Source organism: Solea senegalensis, linkage group LG2 (assembly GCF_019176455.1).
Source record: "Solea senegalensis isolate Sse05_10M linkage group LG2, IFAPA_SoseM_1, whole genome shotgun sequence".
NCBI lineage: Eukaryota > Metazoa > Chordata > Actinopteri > Pleuronectiformes > Soleidae > Solea > Solea senegalensis.
In genome coordinates, this window is record NC_058022.1 from 11,004,848 (window position 1) to 11,027,322 (window position 22,475).

The 22,475-nt window shown below is 41.3% G+C and overlaps 2 protein-coding genes across 3 annotated transcripts in view; one reads left to right on the forward strand and one right to left on the reverse strand.

Moving 5' to 3' along the window:
• Window positions 1-4,183, reverse strand: part of edar (ectodysplasin A receptor) — a 30,506-nt gene extending 26,323 nt beyond the window's left edge. Inside the window, exon 1 of the mRNA XM_044019405.1 lies at window positions 3,904-4,183. The gene's annotated coding sequence lies outside the window, so the exon portion shown is untranslated. The remainder of the gene's footprint in view (window positions 1-3,903) is intronic.
• An 8,944-nt stretch (window positions 4,184-13,127) lies between these two features.
• The window catches only part of LOC122786648 (E3 ubiquitin-protein ligase SH3RF3-like), a 79,494-nt gene continuing 70,146 nt past the window's right edge, over window positions 13,128-22,475 (forward strand). For both annotated transcript variants that reach the window (XM_044053101.1, XM_044053110.1), the window contains exon 1: window positions 13,128-13,761. In XM_044053101.1, the coding sequence (XP_043909036.1) occupies window positions 13,354-13,761 (408 nt within the window). In that variant the 5' untranslated portion in view covers window positions 13,128-13,353. The remainder of the gene's footprint in view (window positions 13,762-22,475) is intronic.

A 22,475-nucleotide genomic window follows, 5' to 3' on the forward strand; every position in this document is an offset into this window, starting at 1 on the left:
CAGCTTAAATTTCCACTGGTGAATCAGATGTGGATCCTACCGTAACTGGGATGAATAAAGACGTCATGGCTCACTTATTGTCTGCAGTAGTCACCTGTGAACACTGTATATTGTATGTTTACAAGCACTGAAAGTAATAAAAGTTAAGTTCACAGCCTGAGCACTAAGTGTGTGTGTGTGTGTGTGTGTGCGCGTGTGTGTATGTTCTTCATCTCTCTTTATCTTTTGATTGCTTTAATTACAGACTTACTGTCAACCTTCCACTCAGTGTGCAGGAAAAACAAACTCTTAGAGCACATGAAAAGAAGTCACACAAACACACACACACACACACACACCTTTCCCAGCTCCAGTCAATCAGTAGGCTCTTTGATTTCCTGCCTGCCGGTGATCCGTCTTTCATCGTCTCCTCTCGCTGATCCCTTGTCCCCCCCCCCCTTGAGCTCTGCTTGCATCGCTCTCCCTGTCTCTCTGCGTCTGTCTCTGTTTACTCTGTGGCGGCTGTAGGTGAGAAGAAGCCTAATCTGCAGACCTGCAAATTCACCTGGAGGTGGATGTCTTACAACATCCTGAAAACTTAACGCCCTAAATTAGAGCGATTGCAGAACAATGCAGTTATACATGAGCAAAAAAATAAAATAAAAGTTTAAAGAGTAGACCACTGATGTTTCCTCGGTTAGAGGACATCTGCAGTGGACATGCCTATAAGGAGACACAGGCACTTTACTATTATGATTAGCAGATGAGTAAATCAACCACAGTTATGATATAAATAACCTCAGAAGAAGACAGCGACTCTTAAATTCACGTTTTTTTTGACAATGGTCTGCCATACAGCTCAATGTTTAAAGATGAGGGGGAAAAATCAACTGTATCCGCCCCCTTAATTGGATCCCCTCCAAAAGATAATCGCTTCTTCCTAGGCCGTTAACCCCACCCTCCCACGGAGTTTCAAGGAAATCAGTTCAGTAGATTTTGCATAATCCTGTTAACAGTCAGGCTGACAAACGGCAATGAAAACATCACACAGAGTCTGATACCCCTCGCAGGAGGATAATAAACGGGCGGCACAAAACCTCATCAATTCACGGGAAAAGTAAACGGTAAAGGATTTTAGAGCTTCAAATAAATAACGTTTGCGTCCAGTCCCGATAACTGAGGCCCTTTGACCAGACCCTACAAACAAATGAATCCCTCAGCGCTGTCCCCATCTTCCAAATGTCTCACCAACCACACCAGAAATAGAAAGCCGGTGCGCAACAACTCCTCCATCACTCTGTCTCACCTTCACCTAAGGGCACTCGCTGCCGTGTTTGTGTGTGTATCAAACAAATTATGATCTTCAAGACCTCACCCAGTGTCTTGTTTTTTCCAAAATATAAAAGTATACAGTGCCAGGTTTTCTTTCAAAGACTCAACTGTAATAAAAAAAAAAAAAGGAACCGATGACTAACTTAAGTAGGTTTCCGCATATGCAAGACACTCAAGTATACACAAATTAGACCACAAACCCCAATCTGATTAAACTTGCAGCCTGGGGCCTACATGGAGAGGTTTCAACTGATGATTTAGTATTGGTCTTTTGAGCTGTGGCAAGAGTGAAACGTATGATTACAAAAAATGTATTGCTTTTTATGTCGCCTGCGCCGAGATTACCGCACGTAAATTAAAACATAACGCAACGCAGCTACCTTGCATTTTCCCATAGACCTCCTGGAAGAGCTGAAGACTCACTGGTCATTCTTCAAGTTCTTCTGTCCATGAGAGAGAAAGAGAGACCGTAACTGTGGTGGTACTCGATTAAAAGCCTTTTGTTCCTCAATTTAAGAGAAATGTGCTTTGGTTTGAGCTCTGTCATGGTTGCCATGTGCAGAAAAACTGTTGAAGCTGCTACTTGTTTATATTTGATTCAGAAAATCTGTAATTTCCGCACCACTTATTTCTCTAGCATAGCCAACAAACACTGCCTGGCATTATTGTATGAAATCACTGATGCTAAATGAATTAGGATACTTTATGTATGTTTAATTGCATGACGTTGCTTTAAAACTCACTTTTTGAATGTATGTTTTTCCTCTTAAAATAGAAAAATTGACATTTTGCGAGCTACCTTTTGGCATTTTACTACAATTAATTGGATCTGAGTTGGTAGATGTCTTTTAGTGAAGTCTCATAACTTAATAAAAAACAAAAAATTAGGCTAAAGTTGACGCTGATATTTTTTTTCCCTTAAATCATCATTTAAATTACTGGAGTTTTAATGTAGGTGTTTACATTTACAACCCTATCAGACTAAATATGAAGGATCACTGTAGTCTCTGAAATAACTCCACTTCCATGAGTACACTTGAAATGACATGTTTAGTCAAATCTCATCTTGGATGTGTGAAGAGTTATGAAGCATTCAAACCCTAACAGGCCTCCTGAGCTCTGGAAAAACGTGTGGTTGGAATCAGCTGTGACATCGAACATAAATCTGAGCGACGACTTCCAGAAGAGAAACACTCCTTTCTATCGTATCACTCCAAAATAAATAGGGTTATTGTGTGGATTCCAATACCGTGGAGCATAAAGCAACAGAGAGGCGAGTAAGTAAACAAATCATCCATTCACTTTAGTCTAGTATTGGATGATCATGACTACAGGCACTGGCTTTGTCAGTTCTTCTGCCTTCATCCCTTTAATCCTCAGAAACCATATTAACTTCTTTTGAAGACGAGTTACAGTCCCTCCCCCTGTTTCTTCTCTGTGTCTCCTTTGCCTTTCTACCTGTGAACATGAAAGATTCAGTGGCAGCAAAGGCATGCTGCACTGGGGGCTGCAGGGGGGGGGGAGATGGAGAGAGAGAGTGAGAGGGAGACGCACAGATAGAGAGACTGAAAGAGACGGATTGATTTCCACCTCCAGCAGCTATAGTTCAAAGCCAGCCAGCAGACTTCAGAGGCTCGGCAGGATGCAGCATGTTCCCAGCCGGGCCAAGCTGCCTGTCTGCGGGCAGGACTTCCCCCGAGGGCCCTGGGGCCCGGGACAGTCAGGCGGCACCAAGAAAACAATCATGCAGACTGAGAAGAAAAGGTGTGCAAGGTCACAAACACCCACACTTGCTCAAACACCCACCCACCAGCCAAAAAACAACAACAACAACAACATAATGGCACAACCGCTGTGTCACACGATAAGAGCAGATGTGACTCATGAAGAAACAATAAAGCATTAAGTCACAATGTAGAGGCGTTCGTGTCCCGACAGCGGCCAACTGTTTCTCCACGCTGACCAAAGTCACCACAAGAACTTAAACTTAAAGTAAAACCCAAGCACATGAGGCGTAAACTGGGAAGTTAGTGAGATGAGAAACTTTCAAACACTTTTGCACTGACATGTTCTGTCACATCAGGATCATGAGGACCGATCTCAGGTGTTACAGTAACACTAAAAAGCAGTACATATTTACAACAGGTTTGATTTCGAACCAAATAAAAACAGTTTAAAAGTATTTAATTGAGCACTATTTAAGGACTTTTGAAAGTCTGGCAGCCCTTTTTGAACCATCTTAGACAAAGACTCTCCTGAATCTGGACTTGTCCTATAGTTATAGTGCTAAATGTGACCTTTGTGTAAAAATGAGCTGTGTGTAATTCTGTTTTGTTGTGTTAGGTGATATTAAAATGGGAAAAAAAACAGCTTTTACACAGTTGGACTCATCCATCGATACATTAATACATACTATAAATATTCACTTTTTGCCTGAGCATTTTCTCTACTATAACCTGTGCATCATAAAAAGAGTGTAAAGCACATGTTTGTTTGGCATGTATAATAAGAGCTGCTCAGGAATTTCCCCCCAAAGTCTTGCAGCAATCCGTCCCTGCATTCCTGAGAGCAGAGCAGCACTCGCGTCCTTACCTGGAGCTCAGAGACGCGGGCGCACTGCTGTGGTTCCTCCGCTGCTGCTGCGGGATCAGCTGGTTCGGCCCAAACAGTTCCTGTGTGATCCGGTGATCAGACTCTGGCGTGGGGTCGGAGAAGCATCGCCGTGGGACTGTCTGTCACTGACTGGAGTTTGTGAGTGTCAGCCTCCACCGTGGTGCATGACATGTGTCTGCAGGCTCCTCCTTGATGAGGGAGGAAAAAAGAGAGAGGAAAAAGTTTTCTCCGCCCTGACTGAGCGAGAAACACATTAACGAACGTGTCTCAGGTAGACTCACTCATTCACTCACTCACTCACTCACTGACTGCGGTAACCGGGGAAGAGCTGCGGGCTGCAGCTCAACTCCGCCATCTAGTGTCCAAAAGGAGGTGATGGCAAGTGTCACCTATTATAGTGAATTGTTAGAGTTCGAGCACAAAGTGCGTAGAATTTAATTTAATTTTTTCATATATGTGTTCTCTTAGACCACCTGTCATAAAAAAAAAACAGCAACTTATGAAATGTATTTCAAATTTACAAATATATTTGACAAATAACAAACTGAATTCACTTTTTTATACCCAAATGTGAGGTGGTGGTTCACTTGGCTTCTTCTCTTTAAGTCAGAAATGAATCAAGCATAATATTTAACCACTAAAACTAATTATCTAATCAAGAAATAATAATGATGATGTGCTTTATAATTTCTTCAAAATTCATGAAAATAGCATCTACATACTGGTGTATTACAGATATATACAATACAATATATTACCATATATATATATATAGTATATATATTACATTACATTACATTACATGTCATTTAGCAGACGCCTTTATCCAAAGCGACTTACAAGGGAAATGAGTACAACCTGCCAGGGTCTGTATATATGTATGTGTATGTGTGCATGTATGTATATATGTATATATACATATATGTATTTATATTATGAAAGATTAGACCAAAAATTGTCCATATACATATACATATACATCATATTAAGCATAACAACAAGCAGTGAGACAAGATGCTGATTACAATAATGGTAATAATGATAACAACAATAATAATAATAATAATAATAATAATAATAATAATAAAACAAAACAACAGTCCGTAGGAAAAAGATGTTTTTTTTATTTTTATTTAATAAATCTATTCATTCATATTCATAATTACATTTATACAGAAAGCAAGTATTGTTTGCAGCTGCACACTGTAAATGTAATAATACTATGTCATTACTGCTACTGCAAATACTATTTTTAATCACGTTTTTACGTCCTTCACTTTAATAAAGCCACGGTCAAAAGAGTAAATATTATTGTAACCTGTAGTGTAACCTTTGATTCTCAAGGTGGATATAATGATGGACCAGTTCGTGTAATAGATCTTATTTTGTTGATTTTGAATTGGTGCTCTAAGTATTGTAAACATGAATGTGTACTTTATGCAGTAATTTTCTACTACGTTCTTCAGAGGACACTGCAAATACTTGTATTTACTTGCACAATCTAATGTTACCCATAACTTTAAATCTAATCAGTTAATTCCTTACCTTAACAGAATCACAATTCCAATCTTAGCCCTTAACTTAACTAGTTCCTCAGAAATGTTCAATTCTGCCTCATTAGAACCAGGTTTTGGTCTCCATGAAGACTCCTGGCCCTGACAGGGTCAAAAACAAGTTACTTTTATTTTAGTGTGTGTGTCTGTTCATGTGTGTGATGTCGACCACTGGTGCCTGTTGTCTGCAAACTAAAGCTGGACTTAAGTCTTCCTCCTCCTCCTTCTTCTCCTCCTTCTTTTCCGCTGCTTCTCCTTTTTTCTCAACCACAGGAAGAAGGAGATAAAAGAGAGGCTTTGAAAACTCTGGGAGTCCTGTAATTACTTACACTCTGTCTCTGGATTTCCCTCTGCCCTTCATTCTCTTCTTCTTATCTCCGTCGCTGTCTTCTTCTGGTCACCTCTTTTTTTTCCCCCTTCCATTTTCTCTGTCCCTCTATCAGTCTGTTTCTGTCCTTCTCCTTCTTTTTTTCTTCTCTCTGTCCACTTCTCATATTTCTTTCTCCTCTCTTGTCTGTCTGTTTTCATACAGATTCATTGATGTCGTTCCAGGGGCTTCCAGACAGAAAAACGAGGATGAGAGGAGAACAGTTTAGATTAAAAAAAAAGGAGAGTGATGAGTTTTGCTGAAAGAATGATAGCTGTGATGCCAAAAACACTTATTAACTAAAAAAAAAAAATATTTTCTGGACAGTGGAGTGTATAAAAACATATTCTCATTCATCTTATGTGGAGATGATATGTTGAGATAGTGACGAGTCAGATAAGCTGAGACACCTGAGGCATAATGTTATAAAAAGAAAAAAGAAAAAAAAAAGATTAAACATCAGATCTATCAGATAATAGATGAGGGAAATAAGTCTTTTAACATTAAAGAATAGGATATGGCAAAGACTCAAACAAGTGGATGAACAGACAGAATGCAATACATCCGGCGATGAGCAGGAAAACAAAACAACAGCATTTATGTTCAAGTAAAAATAACTTTTACTAAAACTGAATAGTTTGAATAGTATACATTTCATAAGTGATCCGTTACGTGTTATTTTGAAGTCTATTCTCTCAGTGCTAATAAACAGAATTATATTCAAAAAAAAACTTATGTACACCAGGGGTGTCAAACTCAAATGACCAAGGGGCCAATGAGCGTCTAGTCTGGTCAAGAGGGGGCCGGTCTAGAGAACTAAAAGTGTATTAAAACACAATATTCCATCATGATATCGCAGTTAAGATATTTATGATGACATTATGGATATGGAATGACGTATACTTCACAACAAGAACACGTTTCTGATGCAAAATGAACGAGACATTTATTTAAAATTGCGTAAATAATAGACAACTGTAATTCAAAGACCAATATATTATCTAATCTTAGATTCTGTCTATATTCTGTCACCTCGTTGGCAGCTGTGCCTCAAAGAATGTTTTCACATGATATGAATTGGTGGGCCACACGTGGCCAGCGGGCCGCCTGTTTGACACCTCTGATGTACACTTTGTGTTATAGCCATGCTGTTATTAAATGGTCCAAAACACAGAAGGTTTGGAGTTCTTAGGGATGCACGATTTTGCCGATATCAGGAGTGCTTAGGACGATAACCGACAACGATACACAGTAACTGCAGAGGTCACTGTCGGGGCCACGTCTCGTTTGGATTTCTGAGTTTCCTCCCAACCACTAGGGGGCTGTATTTCATTTGTTATTTGTTGCCTGAGGCTAACTCAGGCTCACTCAGGTGTCGCTAATTTTACTTAGCACTTAGTCGCTACAGTCATTTAGTCTTTTCTGTCGTTAAATTAACATCGTTATTTTTTGCCTGCTTTTTATTTTATTCTATTTATCTTTTATTTAGCCAGGAAGTTTCCCACTGAGACACAAGATAGCAGCACATAGTTAGAGTAACAGAGACAAAAAACTATTTCAGATACAAAACTCACAACAGATTATAAAAGCTAAAATGATGTAGTTAAAGGAGAGTAAAACAAAAAAAAGAGAGAGACATAATTAAGTACAACGCGTTGTCCATAAAAACACCTTTGAAGGTGTTTAAAGAAGGCAGTGTCTGTAGTGGAATTATGTTGTGCAGCTCATTCCGTGTCCACAGAAGGAGGAAACAGTTTCAGTGAATCCTGAGTTCATTCTAGGAACATTTAGGAAAAATCGGGAAGTAAACCTGCTGATGCAATATGATAATATACACAGGGAGTTTACCTAACAAGGCCAAAGCAGCAGGTGCATTTTCCTCCTCTGGTTAAGAGAGCATGATGTATGCTGCATGTATACAGTACCTATGTAAATCACATCATTGTAATCTAACACAGTTAAGACTGAGCACTGTACAATCCTCTTTCTTGCCACCAGAGGAAAACACTTACGATAGAAGAAACCAAGCTTTGCTTTCAGCTTTCTTTGTCAATGTGTACATTAAAATAATAGTAAGAGTTGTAGAGGGCACCAGCATAGAAGTCAAGAAGGTAGCGACATATTCACAGTCTTGTCTAAAGTACTTTACCAGAAAGGTGAAGTCACTTTTTATATTATTACTTAAGTAAAAGTCTTAAAGTATATGTGACATTCACTGTACTTAAGTATCAAATGTCATTTTCTGTCATAAAATCTACTTAAGTTTTAGAAGTAAAAGTATTAAGAAAGGGAGGAGTCGAGGACGGAGTCATGGTAGCTCAGTGGTAGGGCGAGTTCTCTTTCAACTGGAAGGTTGTGGGTTCAATCCCTGGTTCTGCTAGTCTGTATGTGTCCACAAAGATAGTTTGAGGAAATGTAGTGGAGTAAAAGTTGCTAGAAATATAAATAACAAAGTACAGATACGTGAAATGTGTACTTAAGTATAGTAACAAAGTATTTGTACCTCATTATTATTACAACACTGCCTTTTGAGCCTATACTGTTGTAGTCGTTAGTCATATATCGGCATTTTATAGCCAATATCGTGGATCCCTATAGGAGTTACATGATTCCTTGCTCGATAAATAAATTGAAGGATTAATGGGATACACTCTGACCTGCTGTAAAGTCTTCAGGTCAACTTGTACTACAGAGATTCAGAGACTGAAATGTGGTATAATATTGCTTTCCTGTTTTGACTCCCCCCCCCTTCCCCCCGAGCAGCACATCAAAGAAGACAGCAGTCAGTGGAGACTTAATGTGCTGCTTGATTTAATGAACTTGCGTCAGTTTGCACTGCGAAAAGCATTAAAAACAAACTTCCGAATGCTTCTCATGTTTCCCTAAAGAGACTTGAGCTCTCAAGGTAAAAAAAAAAAGAAAAGAAAAAGTCTGAAATGTGGTCCAACACTTTTAAAGGATGCAAATGCAAATGTAAAAATTTGAAATTGAAAGAAATGACTTCATCATCCCCCAAATGACCCATGGAAAAATAATATAACCAGCAAACCTTTTCCCTGAATCTACATTATTTTACATAATCTACATATATATAATCTCCATGACCTTGTTAGTACCCCTGATAGTATATTATGTGCCTCTTTTACCTTGTCTGGTCTGTGAGAGCACACACACACACACACGCTCACCCTCTTTTCTTCAACAAGAAAGCAAAGAGCCAGTTGCCATGGTAACTGCTGTGTCAGCTAACCTACTTTTGCATGAACGAAGGACATTGGTCAATGAAAGAGAGGTGTATGGTATAGGTCTATAAAGAGGACACACACACACACACAGAGACACAGGATATTCACTACACTTCATCATCTCATACAAACAATGTAATATAATGCTGAGACGTGACAGGATAAGAGAATTATTATTAACAGTACTGATATACTGTACTGTAGAAGCCTCTATAGCTAAAAGGAGGTTCATGCAGCATGTGAATGCTGATAAGGCTGATGTTTTCAGGTCAAAACACAAATACATGTCCATCATATCAAGTCTGTGAGAAAAGAAAACATTACATTTAATAAAGACAATGAAAAAAAAGGGGGAAAAACTGAGAACCCAAATTAAGGAAAATGAGCCTCAGGGGAAGTTATGGCAAAGTTAATGGAAATTGAAAAGCCGGCAAAGCTCAAGCTCACGTCCTCAAAACTCTCTTTAATTAAACGTCAGTGTTCTATAACGTCCATTATGGATGCAGTGTATGATAGACAGTGTACAAAATGGACAGTTTTCATCATTAGAACACAGAGATGTTTAACTATTGTGTCTCTTTAAAAGGCATTTTTTCACATCTGCCATTTACCAGCGTCTGTTAGGGACAACACTGCGTCCACCTGGGAGCCCAGAGACTATGATGCTTAAATAAATTGAGGGGATTTTCATCCAGTAATCTTTTTTTTTTTGTTCGCTTTTCCCTGTAGTTTTCTACTAATTCTGGATTATTGGCTGTGGCGGATTGTATTAAACACTGGGCATGACATGAGTGGGTATGATAACGAGAGAGAGAGCGAGCAGTTGGGCTTGTTGCCAGTACTTCTGATCTGCCGTTTCGAGTGAGGCATTCAAAATCGTGGTTTGAGCACAACACCATTGTACACTCACGTGCACCTTAACGTTTACTGTGGCGTTACAGTATTTGGCAGCCGTGTGGATTTGAATGCACCACTCGTGAAAGCTGAGCTGAGCTGGAGAAGTGCAAAAAAAAAAAATCTTCATCTTGACCTTGAGTTGAACTTCACTTGGTTTTCTGTCTTTTAGTATAATGAGGTATCAGTCCTCTTGTGTCACGTTGTCTTCAGAATCCATGCAACGCTATTAAATATTCAAGTTTCCTGAAGCTTTATCAGTTCAGATGAGTCTGTAACTTTAGCCCAGCCTTGCCTTAGGTACTTTATTATAAAACGACTTATAACCATAACCCAACAGTGTTGTGGTTCCTGCTCACCACGCGCTCACCTTTACTGTATCCCTGCACCTCAGCAGCAGTCCATCCTCTGCTTTTCACCGTGGGTGGTAAAAACTGGGACCACCCTCCCACTCAGGAAGGCGTCACTGTGCCCCACACTCTCTCACACACACACACATATACACACGCGGACCTTAATCTCTCTGTCTCCCTGTGGGCTTGAATGTGAGTGTGAAGCAGGTTTGAACAAGTGCAAAGGCAACGCAAGCCAGCAGTCATAACACACAACACACACCAGAGGACATTACATTGACATACTGTACATGCATTTCCTGTAGACTTACTTTTAACCTTAACCATAATTACTAGTGCCCCTTAACTTAACCTAACTTTAAAACATTTCTTCACTCTTAAAATGTAGTGATTTACGTTATGAGAACCTGATTTTTGTCCCCATAATGAAGACAAGTCCCCTTAAAGTGACTGTGTAAACAGTCTGTATTATGTCCATTACATATTATGGTGGATTTTCTTCCAAACCAATAAAACAATCTTGTAATTTTTACTGTTTGTATCTGTTTCATTAACAATAACAACACAGGCGATAAATAAAAGTTCAGTGGTGGCCACAAGGTGTCACTAGGAACAACCTTTCCCCCCCAAACAAATGCTCCATGATCAGCTGGAGGTACAGTACAGTCACTGAAGCGATGACCAAGGATGTTGAACTGCAGTCAGGTGGACAGAACAAGACATGAACTGATACATGTCTCCTGGTCGATTCTGTGATTTTCATACAACTCACCAGTCAACACATATACAGGAGGGATTTGTGAAGGTTTAAGTGTGTTTGGACCAGAACTGTGGCTGAACAGCTGAGATCACACAAGACCTCCCAACGTCCACAAGCAACATGATTCTTTTTTTAACCAGTGTGTGTGTGTGTGTGTGAAGGTATAAGCAGTCTGGTAAAATGACTAAGCAGCTCTGATGGTTAGAAGGTCTCTGATATTTCTCTTTCTTTTAGTTTAAATTTTCAACTTAAGGTCACATGTGGCCCTCCAGTTGATTTCACGTGGCCCACCCACTTAATATCAAGTTATTATGGAGCTATTTCTGTATGCTGTGAATTAGAAAGGTTTAGTTTGAAACTCTGTGACCCCGAATAGTTGTTCCCGACCTGACTCGATGCTCAGTGACCCCATGGTCATGTGAGTTTGAGACGCCTGCATGACAGGAATGACATTCACACGTTGCCAAAGCTACAACACCAAAGACAACAAAGGCATCAAATCAACAACGACAATGGAAAAAAAAAAATCAAAACATGTTGAGGCCCCTTAAACCAATTATTTGGATCCAATTACTAATAAATAATCATAATCGCAGTAGTTCCAAGACAGAGCATGAAGCCAGTGGGCTGCACAGTTTATAGCAATTGCTAATTTACACCTCCAGTCCCTTGGCGGGTTTCCATATATAAACTAAATTATAAAAGCTGCAAATACATCAGAGCAGACACCATACAACACTTAGATCAAGTGAGTGCAGCTCTGACTTGAACCAACATTTAACCTTCAAAGAAATAGATTTTAGATTTGAAATTGATTTGATTGATCACCGCGTTACTCTCTTATTGTCTTATTTTTGGCTGAATCTGCAGGATTCTGGGGCAAGATTATTGACACACTAAACACTGTTGAAATAAGCAAAATGGTATCTTTCTAAAAATGTGAAAATGATACCAGTGGACAGGCTTCTTGTACATTTTTTTTAATGCCTGATATTGGGAGGCTACAGTGTTGATTAAAAGTAATTGTGATTACAATTTTGGCCAGAAATGAGAAGCCCTGGTGTCTTTAATGTAGACTCAAAACACATTTATTCAGAATGGCTTTAATGGCTTAATACCCACTAGTGTGGCAACACTTTATTTTTATTGTTAATACTGTGTGTTTTTAATGACGTCTCTAGTTTTGATATTTTGTAAAGCACTTTGGTCACACGTGGGTTGTTGTAAGGGGTTATATAAACAAAGAACATTACATTTACTGTAACCATACTGTGTGTCATTAAAATGTATATACCAAAGGGACACGTCATATATTTAATAGATTTAAGTTGTTATTAATGATATTTTAGGGCTTTTTTGTGTTAATTTGAGAGGACAGTGAAGTGTGAAAGTGGGGAATTAAACCCTTTGCATCATGGGTTGTTTAATCCTTTTCTCTACATGTAACACATGCCCACAGTGGTATTTAATCCTAAATAACCCAAAATAACAATAAAACAAAGAAAACAAGAGCAAATGTACAGATGGTAATGTGACACAAATTTGATGTTGGTTGGAATGTTATTGTGTCAGTGTTTTATACATGTTGAATAGTTTTTTTTGCTTTGGAATTTGTGTTATTATTCAGATTTTGGCAAGAATCGCTCTCTAATGTTTATGTATGAGAGAGGGAGAGGGGTTAGAGTTTAGATTTTACAAACACATGAGTGACCCTGTGTCTATAATATCATCTGCTCTGTGGTTAAAGGTCAGCTGTGTCTTGCACTTTCATGACCTAATGGTGTATTTTTGTTGGCATTATCACGTGAATTAATTCCGTGTTTGTTCAAATTGAAAACAACATCATCTCTCTCTCCTATTTCTCTCTCTGTGTGTCATCAATCCGCCTCTGGCGCGTGAGCGCGCGCCGCAATTGTGTTGTGCGCGCGGATGATGATGATGATGAGAGCGTGACCTCACTGCTTTCAGCACAGCTGCTGGAGAGAGGGAGAGAGGAAACACACACATACTCAGAGAGAGAGGGAGAGAGAGAGAGGGGGAAAGACAGAGACACGCGGGAGGAGACAGAACAGTGGAGAACATTCACAACACAGGAGCAACTGCTGGGTACACGGGGGACTCCGTCGTGGGTTGTCCGTGGACCGTGGTGGGCTGCTTTCCTCCGGTCCGCTCCCCAGAATGTTCGCTTCTCCCGGTCCATTTCTGCCGTTCACGAAGCAGTCGCCGCCGCGGCGTCCCCACGGACACTGAAGCCCAGATGCTCACCCTCTCCGGCGACATGGACGAGTCTTCGTCGCTGCTGGATCTGCTGGAGTGCTCGGTGTGCCTGGAGCGCCTGGACACCACGGCCAAGGTGCTGCCGTGCCAGCACACCTTCTGCCGCCGCTGCCTGGAGAACATCGTCAGCTCGCGGAACGAGCTCCGCTGCCCGGAGTGCCGCATCCTGGTGGACTGCGGGGTGGACGACCTGCCCGCTAACATCCTCCTGGTTCGCCTCCTGGACGGTATCAAGCAGCGGCCCCAGCAGCGAGGAGGAGGCGGAGGCGGCGGCAGGCAGTCCGTGGCCGGCGGCTCGCTGCACGGATATGCAGCCGGGTTGTCCGCGTCTCCCCCGGGCAGTGCGATCAGAGAGCTGCCGGTGGCCACCAGGAGCTCCCCTGTTAAGGTCGGTTACTTTTCCCACCATCCACTTCATGCACTAGTGGTTCTGCTGCTTTAATTAGCCTGTGGAACTGTGTTGAAATGTTTCCATGCTTGATTCACCCTAGTTTGTTTACATTGTCACTTCCTGACATTTTGAGGAAAGAAACCCACTCAAAACTGTTTCTATCAGTCTCTGAATGCGCTGCATATCTACACGTAATTGTGGAGGAATGATGATGAATTCTTCCCCTCTGATGTTTGCTGGAAATGGGCAAACAGTGTGTTCATCACGCTGCCTTCACTGACATCCAGCTGCTGTTTGGTTATATACAGTTTTATATACACTGACTGTAGATTGTCTGATAATCACAACGAGGGGAACAAACTTGGCTTCAGAATCCAAGTTATGAAAGACAGAGAGTGTTTTGCTGCTATGCAATGACTGATGCATACTGTTATCTACTGAATTATTACCAGTTCATATAATGAGGCTCCTGTGATGCCAGTGAGGACTCAGTGAGACAGACACAGCAGAGAGGAGAGACACATAAAGACAGACTGAGTGTGTCACCTGTCTGTGTTCCTGCTGTTGCCATAGTCCTGGTGAAGCCCAGTTGCCCATAGGCTGCAGCAGTGCAAGGTTTCATAACCCAGGCTCAGTGAGAGAGAGAGGAACAGAGAGCCTTGTTTACTTGTAATGCAGCTCATCCAGTGCATTGTTTTGTGGCGTGTAATGTGAGAAGTGCAGAGGAGATGTGGCTGTAATGTGGCAATGATGTGATTTCATCAACACTGGTGCAAAAAAAGGGAAAATAAAAAATCTGCCGTTTGCCTCCATCTGGGAAAAATATTTTGTCTGTTTTAGAGTTTTGTTTCAAATGAGATGCTAAATCTGTAGCTGCAATTGACTGTTGCTATAAACAGATTATAATTGTCTCACAGAGAGAGCATGGTGTCATTATTTATTATTTTTTTAAATCTATGAGCTGTCAAGTCAAGCGTTGCCTCACGCTCAGCCGGTAGAAGGAGGAAAATGAAGCCATTCATGTTCTCTCCGTGTTTGTGTGGGTTTTCTGCGGGTGCTCCGGTTTCCTCCTGACATCCAAACATGTGTTAGGGTAACGCTCCTGTCAGTGCCCCAGACCAAGCCACTGACGTTCAGTCTGGAGTTGGTCCCCACGCTCCGCTCAGTGGCTATCCACTCCTCCAAGAAGGCTCAGATTAAAGGATGGGTGAAATCCACAGGACGAATTTTCCCCCCACAGGGATTAATACAGTTACCTTAACCGTAACCTTAAAGCGCGGTAATTGAAATGCCAGCTCACTGGCAGCCAAGGAGTCTCCAAATATTCAACACGCATTGTAAAGTGAAGGAATGCAAGTAGCTCCTCTCCTCTGAGAAACTGTCAGATCGCAAAGAAGTGACGGATTAATGGCAAAATCCGCAACAGAAGAAATGACTTCATCCCATTGACATTTTTAATCTTACGAGATTTCCCTTAAAGAAAGACAAGCTTTCCAGTCTCATGCTGTAACTTGTACGGCTGGATCAATATAGTGTATTTGACTAAGGTGAGCTCATGTTGCGGGCTTTTTATGATAAGTTCATTGTGATGTGATGAGGGAGGTCGTGTGGACATGTATGTTCATGTTTGGTACCCACCCCACTCCCTTTGAGTTGAGTAAGACGGATTCTGTGAATAATCGGGCTAAGAAAGACATGGCTGTCAGCTTCCACACCCCCGCCCCCCCCACTTAGTACACAAAGACTTACCAGGTAAGCTGGGCCATTGATTGAAGCAGTGGAGCTCTGGTTTGATGAAGTGCAGCAGCAGCAGCAGCAGCAGCAGCAGCAGCAGCGAGCGGTCGCTCATTCGTGGCAATGAACCGGAATCCAAACCCTCAGTGACATTTCCACTAACATTTAACACTCCACTTCAATTCACTCAATAAACCTCACCAGTCCCTTCAGGGCAGTTTTGCAGATGCCACATGAAGACGCACGCACAAAAGAGACTGTGCTACGCTGCAGAGTTTTGACATCATGGATATTTTAGACCTCAAAGTAACTTTCTACCTCCTCACAGTGGACATCGTTAAACGAGAGTAAATGACGTTTTTGACTGTACACCCCCACATGCACGCACTTATAGCACGTAGCCCTCGGCAATTCTTTCGGAGTCACTTTGCAATGGTCGACTCCTGGGTCTCTTAGGACTAGCAGGGTTAGCTATGAAGAGTGTGAATCTCCTGTAACAGTGGGTGTTTGTGTGAGTGTGTGAGTCTGCACAAAGAATCCATTAACCCCAGGTATTGATATGTGTCCACACTGAAATCCGATCGCTTTGTCACACTAACATCATTCTTGTTTGTGCCAGTCCAACGAAACAATAAAAAACAGCAGCAACAACAAAATTGGGGTGAAAAGATTGGGTGAATTTGTGGATGAAAATCCATGTGGAATTTAATTGTCGACAATAGTCAATACGTCTTTTTTACCCGGTGGAGCTGAACAACATTGTTATTTACGGAATGAGTCATCCTGCTTTCTACCTTTCTCTACTGAACGAGACGACAGACGCGTGAGGTAATCTTTGGGGAAACAAGCTATTGGTGCTTTTCCACTATACAGTTCTAGCACTACTCGGCTCGGCACAGGCGATACCAGGCGCGTTTTCATAGCCACGGCTGCACTGAACTGCCGTGAAGTTGTTTTAGACGACACAAACACACAAACTAGTGAGGAGCGAAGCAGGTGTTTTTTTTTCGATGTACTGAATCATTAGAATCAGTTCATTAAAAGGATTAGTTCAGTACTTCCTGCATGACCGGAGCACAGACTCCTTCTGACACAGTCACTGAACTGAGATACGGTTGAATGGGTTGTGATTCAGCTGCCAAATGTTGAGATTTTAGAAATTGCCTTGTTAAATGTTGGAGGTTGACTAATTAATGAAGTTTTTAACTGATCTACATGGCATGGTTCGGTTTGACTCCTTTGTCAGACGTCGTGCTCATGACTCATTCCAGTGACGGCATTCTCTGACCAGCCAGTGGTCCGTCAGTCTGTTGATGTCACATTTTAGTATCTGCTCAGCTCGCTTGGAACCTCGCCAGAGCAGGTACTAAAAAAAAAGCACCAGGTGCCAGGTAGTTTCCCTAATGGAAAAGTAAATGCAAAAATAAACCCAGTAGAGTGGAACTGAGTTGTGCTAGAACGGTGTAGTGGAAAAGCGCTAGTGCTTGGATACTGTTGTGGTCTGGTCTTTACAATTGTTTTGAATAATAGCTGAGGACATCTCTGCAGGATTATTAGCTAATGGCTGCTCCCTGCTGCTGCTGCTGCTGTTACTAACTCACAGGTCTGGAACAGTCATGTATAATTTCCACCCACGTCATTGTTGTACATTGATTGACAGCACTATTGCATTTGCTCTTGTCTTCAGTTTGGTCGCAAAGGCGTTCCTGAACACCTTCTGAGGTGATCTAGCAAATCTATCGCCAGTGTCTTGGATGTGTTGTACACATTGTACTTTCATGATGTCAAGCACTATTTCCCTGCAACCTGTGGATTTTAATGCCAGATGTAATTGGGGTAGAAGAGCAGGGTTCTTGCAAATGTGAACTTTCAGAGTTCCAGACAAACACGCACGGTACATCATGTGCTCAGGTTATATGAATGAATGTGTTGCTATGGAAACGGAACCAAACACAGACATGATGAGTCAGAAGTAAGTGTTTTGTCACCGACTGTTTGTGCTGGGCTGTTTGTGCTGGGCCTCTCCTTCCAAGTCAACAGATAGTATGGTACTTAGTATATATATATATATATATATATATATATATATATATATATATATATACACTGCATATATATGTACATATGTATATATTATGTCTTTTTCAGTGATGAAATCAGTGATTTTTATTTAAAGTGCTAAATACTGTGTCAAGATTCCCCCGGTGTTGTTTCTCTTTGACCACAAAGCCAGTGAGCAGCTGATGACTTTGGCAGCCCTCGTCCCTCAATTGCAGTGTTGTACATCAGCTGTTGCAGAAACGACTTGCCACTTGTTCCATCATTCCCAGAAGTGAGTGTGTAGACACATGCACTCAATGTCATGTAAACTGAACGATGGGACCAGTGCACATTTGTTCACCGAGAGTTCATCTCATTCACTTTGAAATCTTTTTTTTTTTTTAAATACAATCCTCATACAGTATCAATAGATACTGATATTAGTCTGCTGAAGACTTTCCATGCACTTTTAAACAGCTAAGTTGATAAGTTTGTGCTGCTGCATCCACCAGCTCGCCATAACCAGTCATTTCAAAGCAATTTTCCAACTGTACAACACATATTTTCTCCCTTAGAGGATGAAAGAAACAGTGCACAACATAAATGAAGTGTTGTTGCTACAGTGGCATCCATCTGTTATGTCCCTGGTGAAGCATTTGCATTTAGAGTTAACTGATGATATCAGGTTACATTTGTTTTGTTTTTCAATATCTGAACCAGAGAATCAAAATTTCACAGGTTAAAAGTTAAGTATTCTACTGCTGTAGAAAAATGTTTCTTAACGTTTTGCATTGTTGTTTTTGTGCTGAGGAGAAAAAAGAAAACACTCTTCAAAGTGAGATTTCCTCCTCTTGTACATTTCCTGCCAAATCATTGCCTTGGACAAATGTTACTCTCTCTCACACACACAGAGCCATACAACTGTTGAAATTATTCCTACATTAAGGGTGTCATTTATTTTCCTACACTGCAGTGTGAGTAGGAGCTTATTTTAGAATGATTTATTGAGGTAATATCTGGTATGGCATCGCAGAGTTGAACTTATTGCAGATTAGCTGCAAATGTAAACTTCCAGTGGTTTTGTTTGTTCATACAAACCGACATGATGGAAAACGAGTGTCCTCCTGACCATTGAAATGTGCCACTATTTATGCATTAAATGTCGTGCTAATCAGTTATCAAATTCCTTTAACAACATGTGATCAGCTTTAACATCATAACAGTAATTATATGCCTCTGTGTTTGTGTTCAAACATATCTTATGAGGACATTTTGGCTGATCCTCAGGACTTTAAAGGACCTTTTAAAGGTTAAGACTTGCTCTCCGGGTTAGGGTTAGATCTGGGTTTAGGTCAAGGATTAGGTTCAAAGTTGAGACTGTTATGGTTAGGTTGAGGTCTATGATGTTTCATTCCTGAGGAACTGGTTTAAGGTTTGTGTTAATGGCGTTGTTTGGACTGTCCTAATGAATGGAAGTCAGTGCAGTGTCTTGGGCTTGAACTCTAGTGGTATTGTAACTGAAACACAGGGACACAGGTTCAAAGGATCATTACAGGCATTGATAACAGGCCCTTTCCCCCTTTGGAGGCCTGGCCTAATCCTAATGAACACACACACACACACACACACACACACGGGAATGACAGGGCAAAGCAGAGATGAAAGAAGACAGTGTCATTGCTGCAGTGAGTTGCCATTAAAACCCCAGGAGTCATCACATAGCAACCCCGGGTAAATACAGGTACGAGAGAGGATCAAGGGTTTGGGATCATTGTGACAAACTGCTTTGACATAAGTTGGACAAGCAAGGACATTTCCACGAAAAGAGCTGATCATGCCTATAATTATACAATACATGGGAACACACACACACACACACACCAAGGTTTGCGCAGCTATTCTTCTTAGGGCATGACATTGACTTCCATTCATTTGGACAAGCTAAACAAAGCGTTATCCCTTACTTCATGCCTAACCAGGCAGTGCATTAGCCCTCATCTTAACACGTTCCTCAGAAATGAGGTTCCGCCTCATCTCAACCAGATTTTGGTCTTAACACGGTCAGTTTTTAAGCCTAAAAAAGTCCTAAAGTGGAAACAAATACACTTACACCACACTGCAGTGAAAACCTCCTTTGTGTGTGTGTGTGTGTGTTTGTGTATATTTCCTGTGTCGTTGGTAATTCATTCTTTCTCATCTTCGTTTTGGCTTTTCTCTGATGTTTGTGCAAAGAGAATTTAATGAATTCCATTAGCACATCATGACACAATGAAGCAGTCATTGAAATTAGACAATTGTTCTCTGTGCTTATGTACAGTATATGTGGTGTATGCACACACACGTGATGACTCACTGGCACCTGCTGTGTTTTATGCAGTTAGCCCAACGATGCCAGGTTATTAGTAAATGATAGAATATGCACGTGTGCCGTTGTGGACCCATTAAATATCTCCCTTGCTCCTCATGTCGATCTTAATTCTGAATCTGAAGCACAGCTTAACTTTCAGGTGATGACCTACTGTGATGATGCTGTAGGGAGAGAGCATGGTCTTTGCCAGAATCCTGTCTGCTCATGTAAAAATGTCCACGACGCTCTGGACAAACAGACATGGAGAGGAACAGAGGTGCGTTGGAGGTGTGAAGACTGGAGAGGGCAGTTTGTGGTTCAGGACCTTTTCTGGCATGAACATTGACCTTATCTTTGGGGACCAAAGCCTGGTCCTAATGAGGCAGAACCTAATTTCTAAAGAAACTGATTAAGTTTAGGTTTAACATTTGGTTGGGTTAAGGTTAGGGTTAGACATTAACTGGTGATGGTTAAGGATAATGTTTTTTTAGGTTGAAGTCAGTGCATCAACCTAAGAAGAATTGATGCACAAACCTGTGTGTGTGTGTTTTGGGGGTGGTGAATGTGTAATGGGTGTTAAAGCCTAAACAAGCTTTGGAGCTTGACTGCTATTCCCACGGGTGTTTGAGTGGAATCCCATCAACCCCTTCCCCCAGTTGCCCAAATACACACAGGGGCAAATACACACGCACACACACATGCACACACACATTAGGTTAAGGGTTAACCCCGCCCCAGTCCTGGTCCTATTGTTACTATGGAGATGAGAAGGGTGAGATGTCACTGGCCACCGGTCAAACGATGCAGTGAAATTGTGCCTTATTTTAAGTTTGAAATTAAAAACCACAGATGTTCTATAACATGTTAGAGACATTGTGTAGTGTTTTTACTCGTGTGTATGTGTACACATATTTACAAAACAAAGACGTGTAAGTTTAATGTATTTTCCTACTGTGAAATTAATAGTGGCCAAAAAAAATCCAGCTTGAATCTTTGATTCCAAAAATATCTGTACTGCCTACTTGACTGGACACTAAAATGTTCATAACATCACTTTATTTCCCACCGAAGAGGATTCACATGTCACGTCGTGTCGGGTTTAAAGGAGTTCTCTTTGCTGAGCTTGAACGCATCAACAGCTCATAAACTGTTTTTATCTTCTTTTGAAAAATGAGGCGCAGTAGCTGCTGCTGCTGCTGCTGCTGCAGAGGAGAGAACATTTTCATTTAAAATTATAAGTGAGTGAAGGTGATTTATTAAAACGTCTCGTCTTTACGAGCCAGAGGATGACGCCCCGCCGCCGAATTAACTTCACAATGGAGGCCAGAGGTGCTACAGTCGTCTTTACGTTAGCGTCTTTAAGATAACTGCGCAGAGCAATGATCAGAGAAACCACTTCATAATCAATGCAGCATCAAGGATCCTACGTGAAGGCCGTGGTTGTGCTGCTTCCTGCTGAGAGAGTCACAGGGGCTGTGTCTATACTGGTAACACAGTATCTGTTATTGCTAATGAAAGCAGCATTTAAATCACATCTGATTTACTGTCAGTGTTTGGAATTACCTCAAGCAGCTCAGAGCACTTTCTGCAGTGTAGGAAAAGTGCTGCAAGTCATAGTTTGTGACTCCTGGTAGTTTTACTTCTCGCGCGTGCGTGTGTGTGTGTGTGTGTGTGTGTTTCTTTGGTAATAAGGGATGCAGTCTCGCTGGTGATGTGCTATAAAAAGTGGAACGGTTCTCATGGGGGAAGAGAGCAGTGGAAACACACTGCGGTTTCTCCAGGTGTCAGACAGTGCTGGGGTGTATGGGGTGTGCAAATGCCTAAGTGTGAGTAAGTTTGACTTCCTTCCTGTCTTGCTGCAAAAATGCTTTCTCCACCTCCTCATCTTTCCCTGCTATGGAGAGATGCAGAAATGCACCCACCACCCTGCTTAGACTTGGCAGGAGACGCAGTCTTGGCAAGTGTCGAGACATGAGATCAGTGTGGATACACACACACAGAGTCCAGATACACATCTAAAGAGAATTTGGAAACATGGCAACGGATACAGGTTGTCCTTTTCATTGACCTGCTGTTCATTCTCACAGCTCTCAACTTTAATTCATCCGCAGCATTTACAGATTCTTGTGAACTCATTCTTTTTCCTGCTGGGTTTTTATTTTACCCATAGGAATGATTGAACTTAAACGTAGTTCAGTCCCTCCAAATAAAAATGAAACGTGTTCATTTGGCTTTGTTCAGCAGATTAAACGTCTTGAGCTGTGCTTTTAAGAAATGGGGACAAGAGAAGGGAGAATTAAATGAAAGAAAGGGAATCTTAAAACGTGGGTTTGGACCACTTTTCCAAAACCAATACATACAAAGTCTCTCAGTGAATGTAGTGAAATAAGCTTAAATTGCTCATCAGGAAAATGGAGAGCATATGGTGTACAGCATCCATATGTAGCCAACGATTTCGTCGGAGCATTCTTGTAGCTCTTTTGCACCATATGGCCCCCCACACACCTCCGCCACGACTGTAACCCCCCCCCAAAGAAATGGTGACAACAGGAAATGCGAAGTCTTGACGAGGATTGATTTACGACATTCT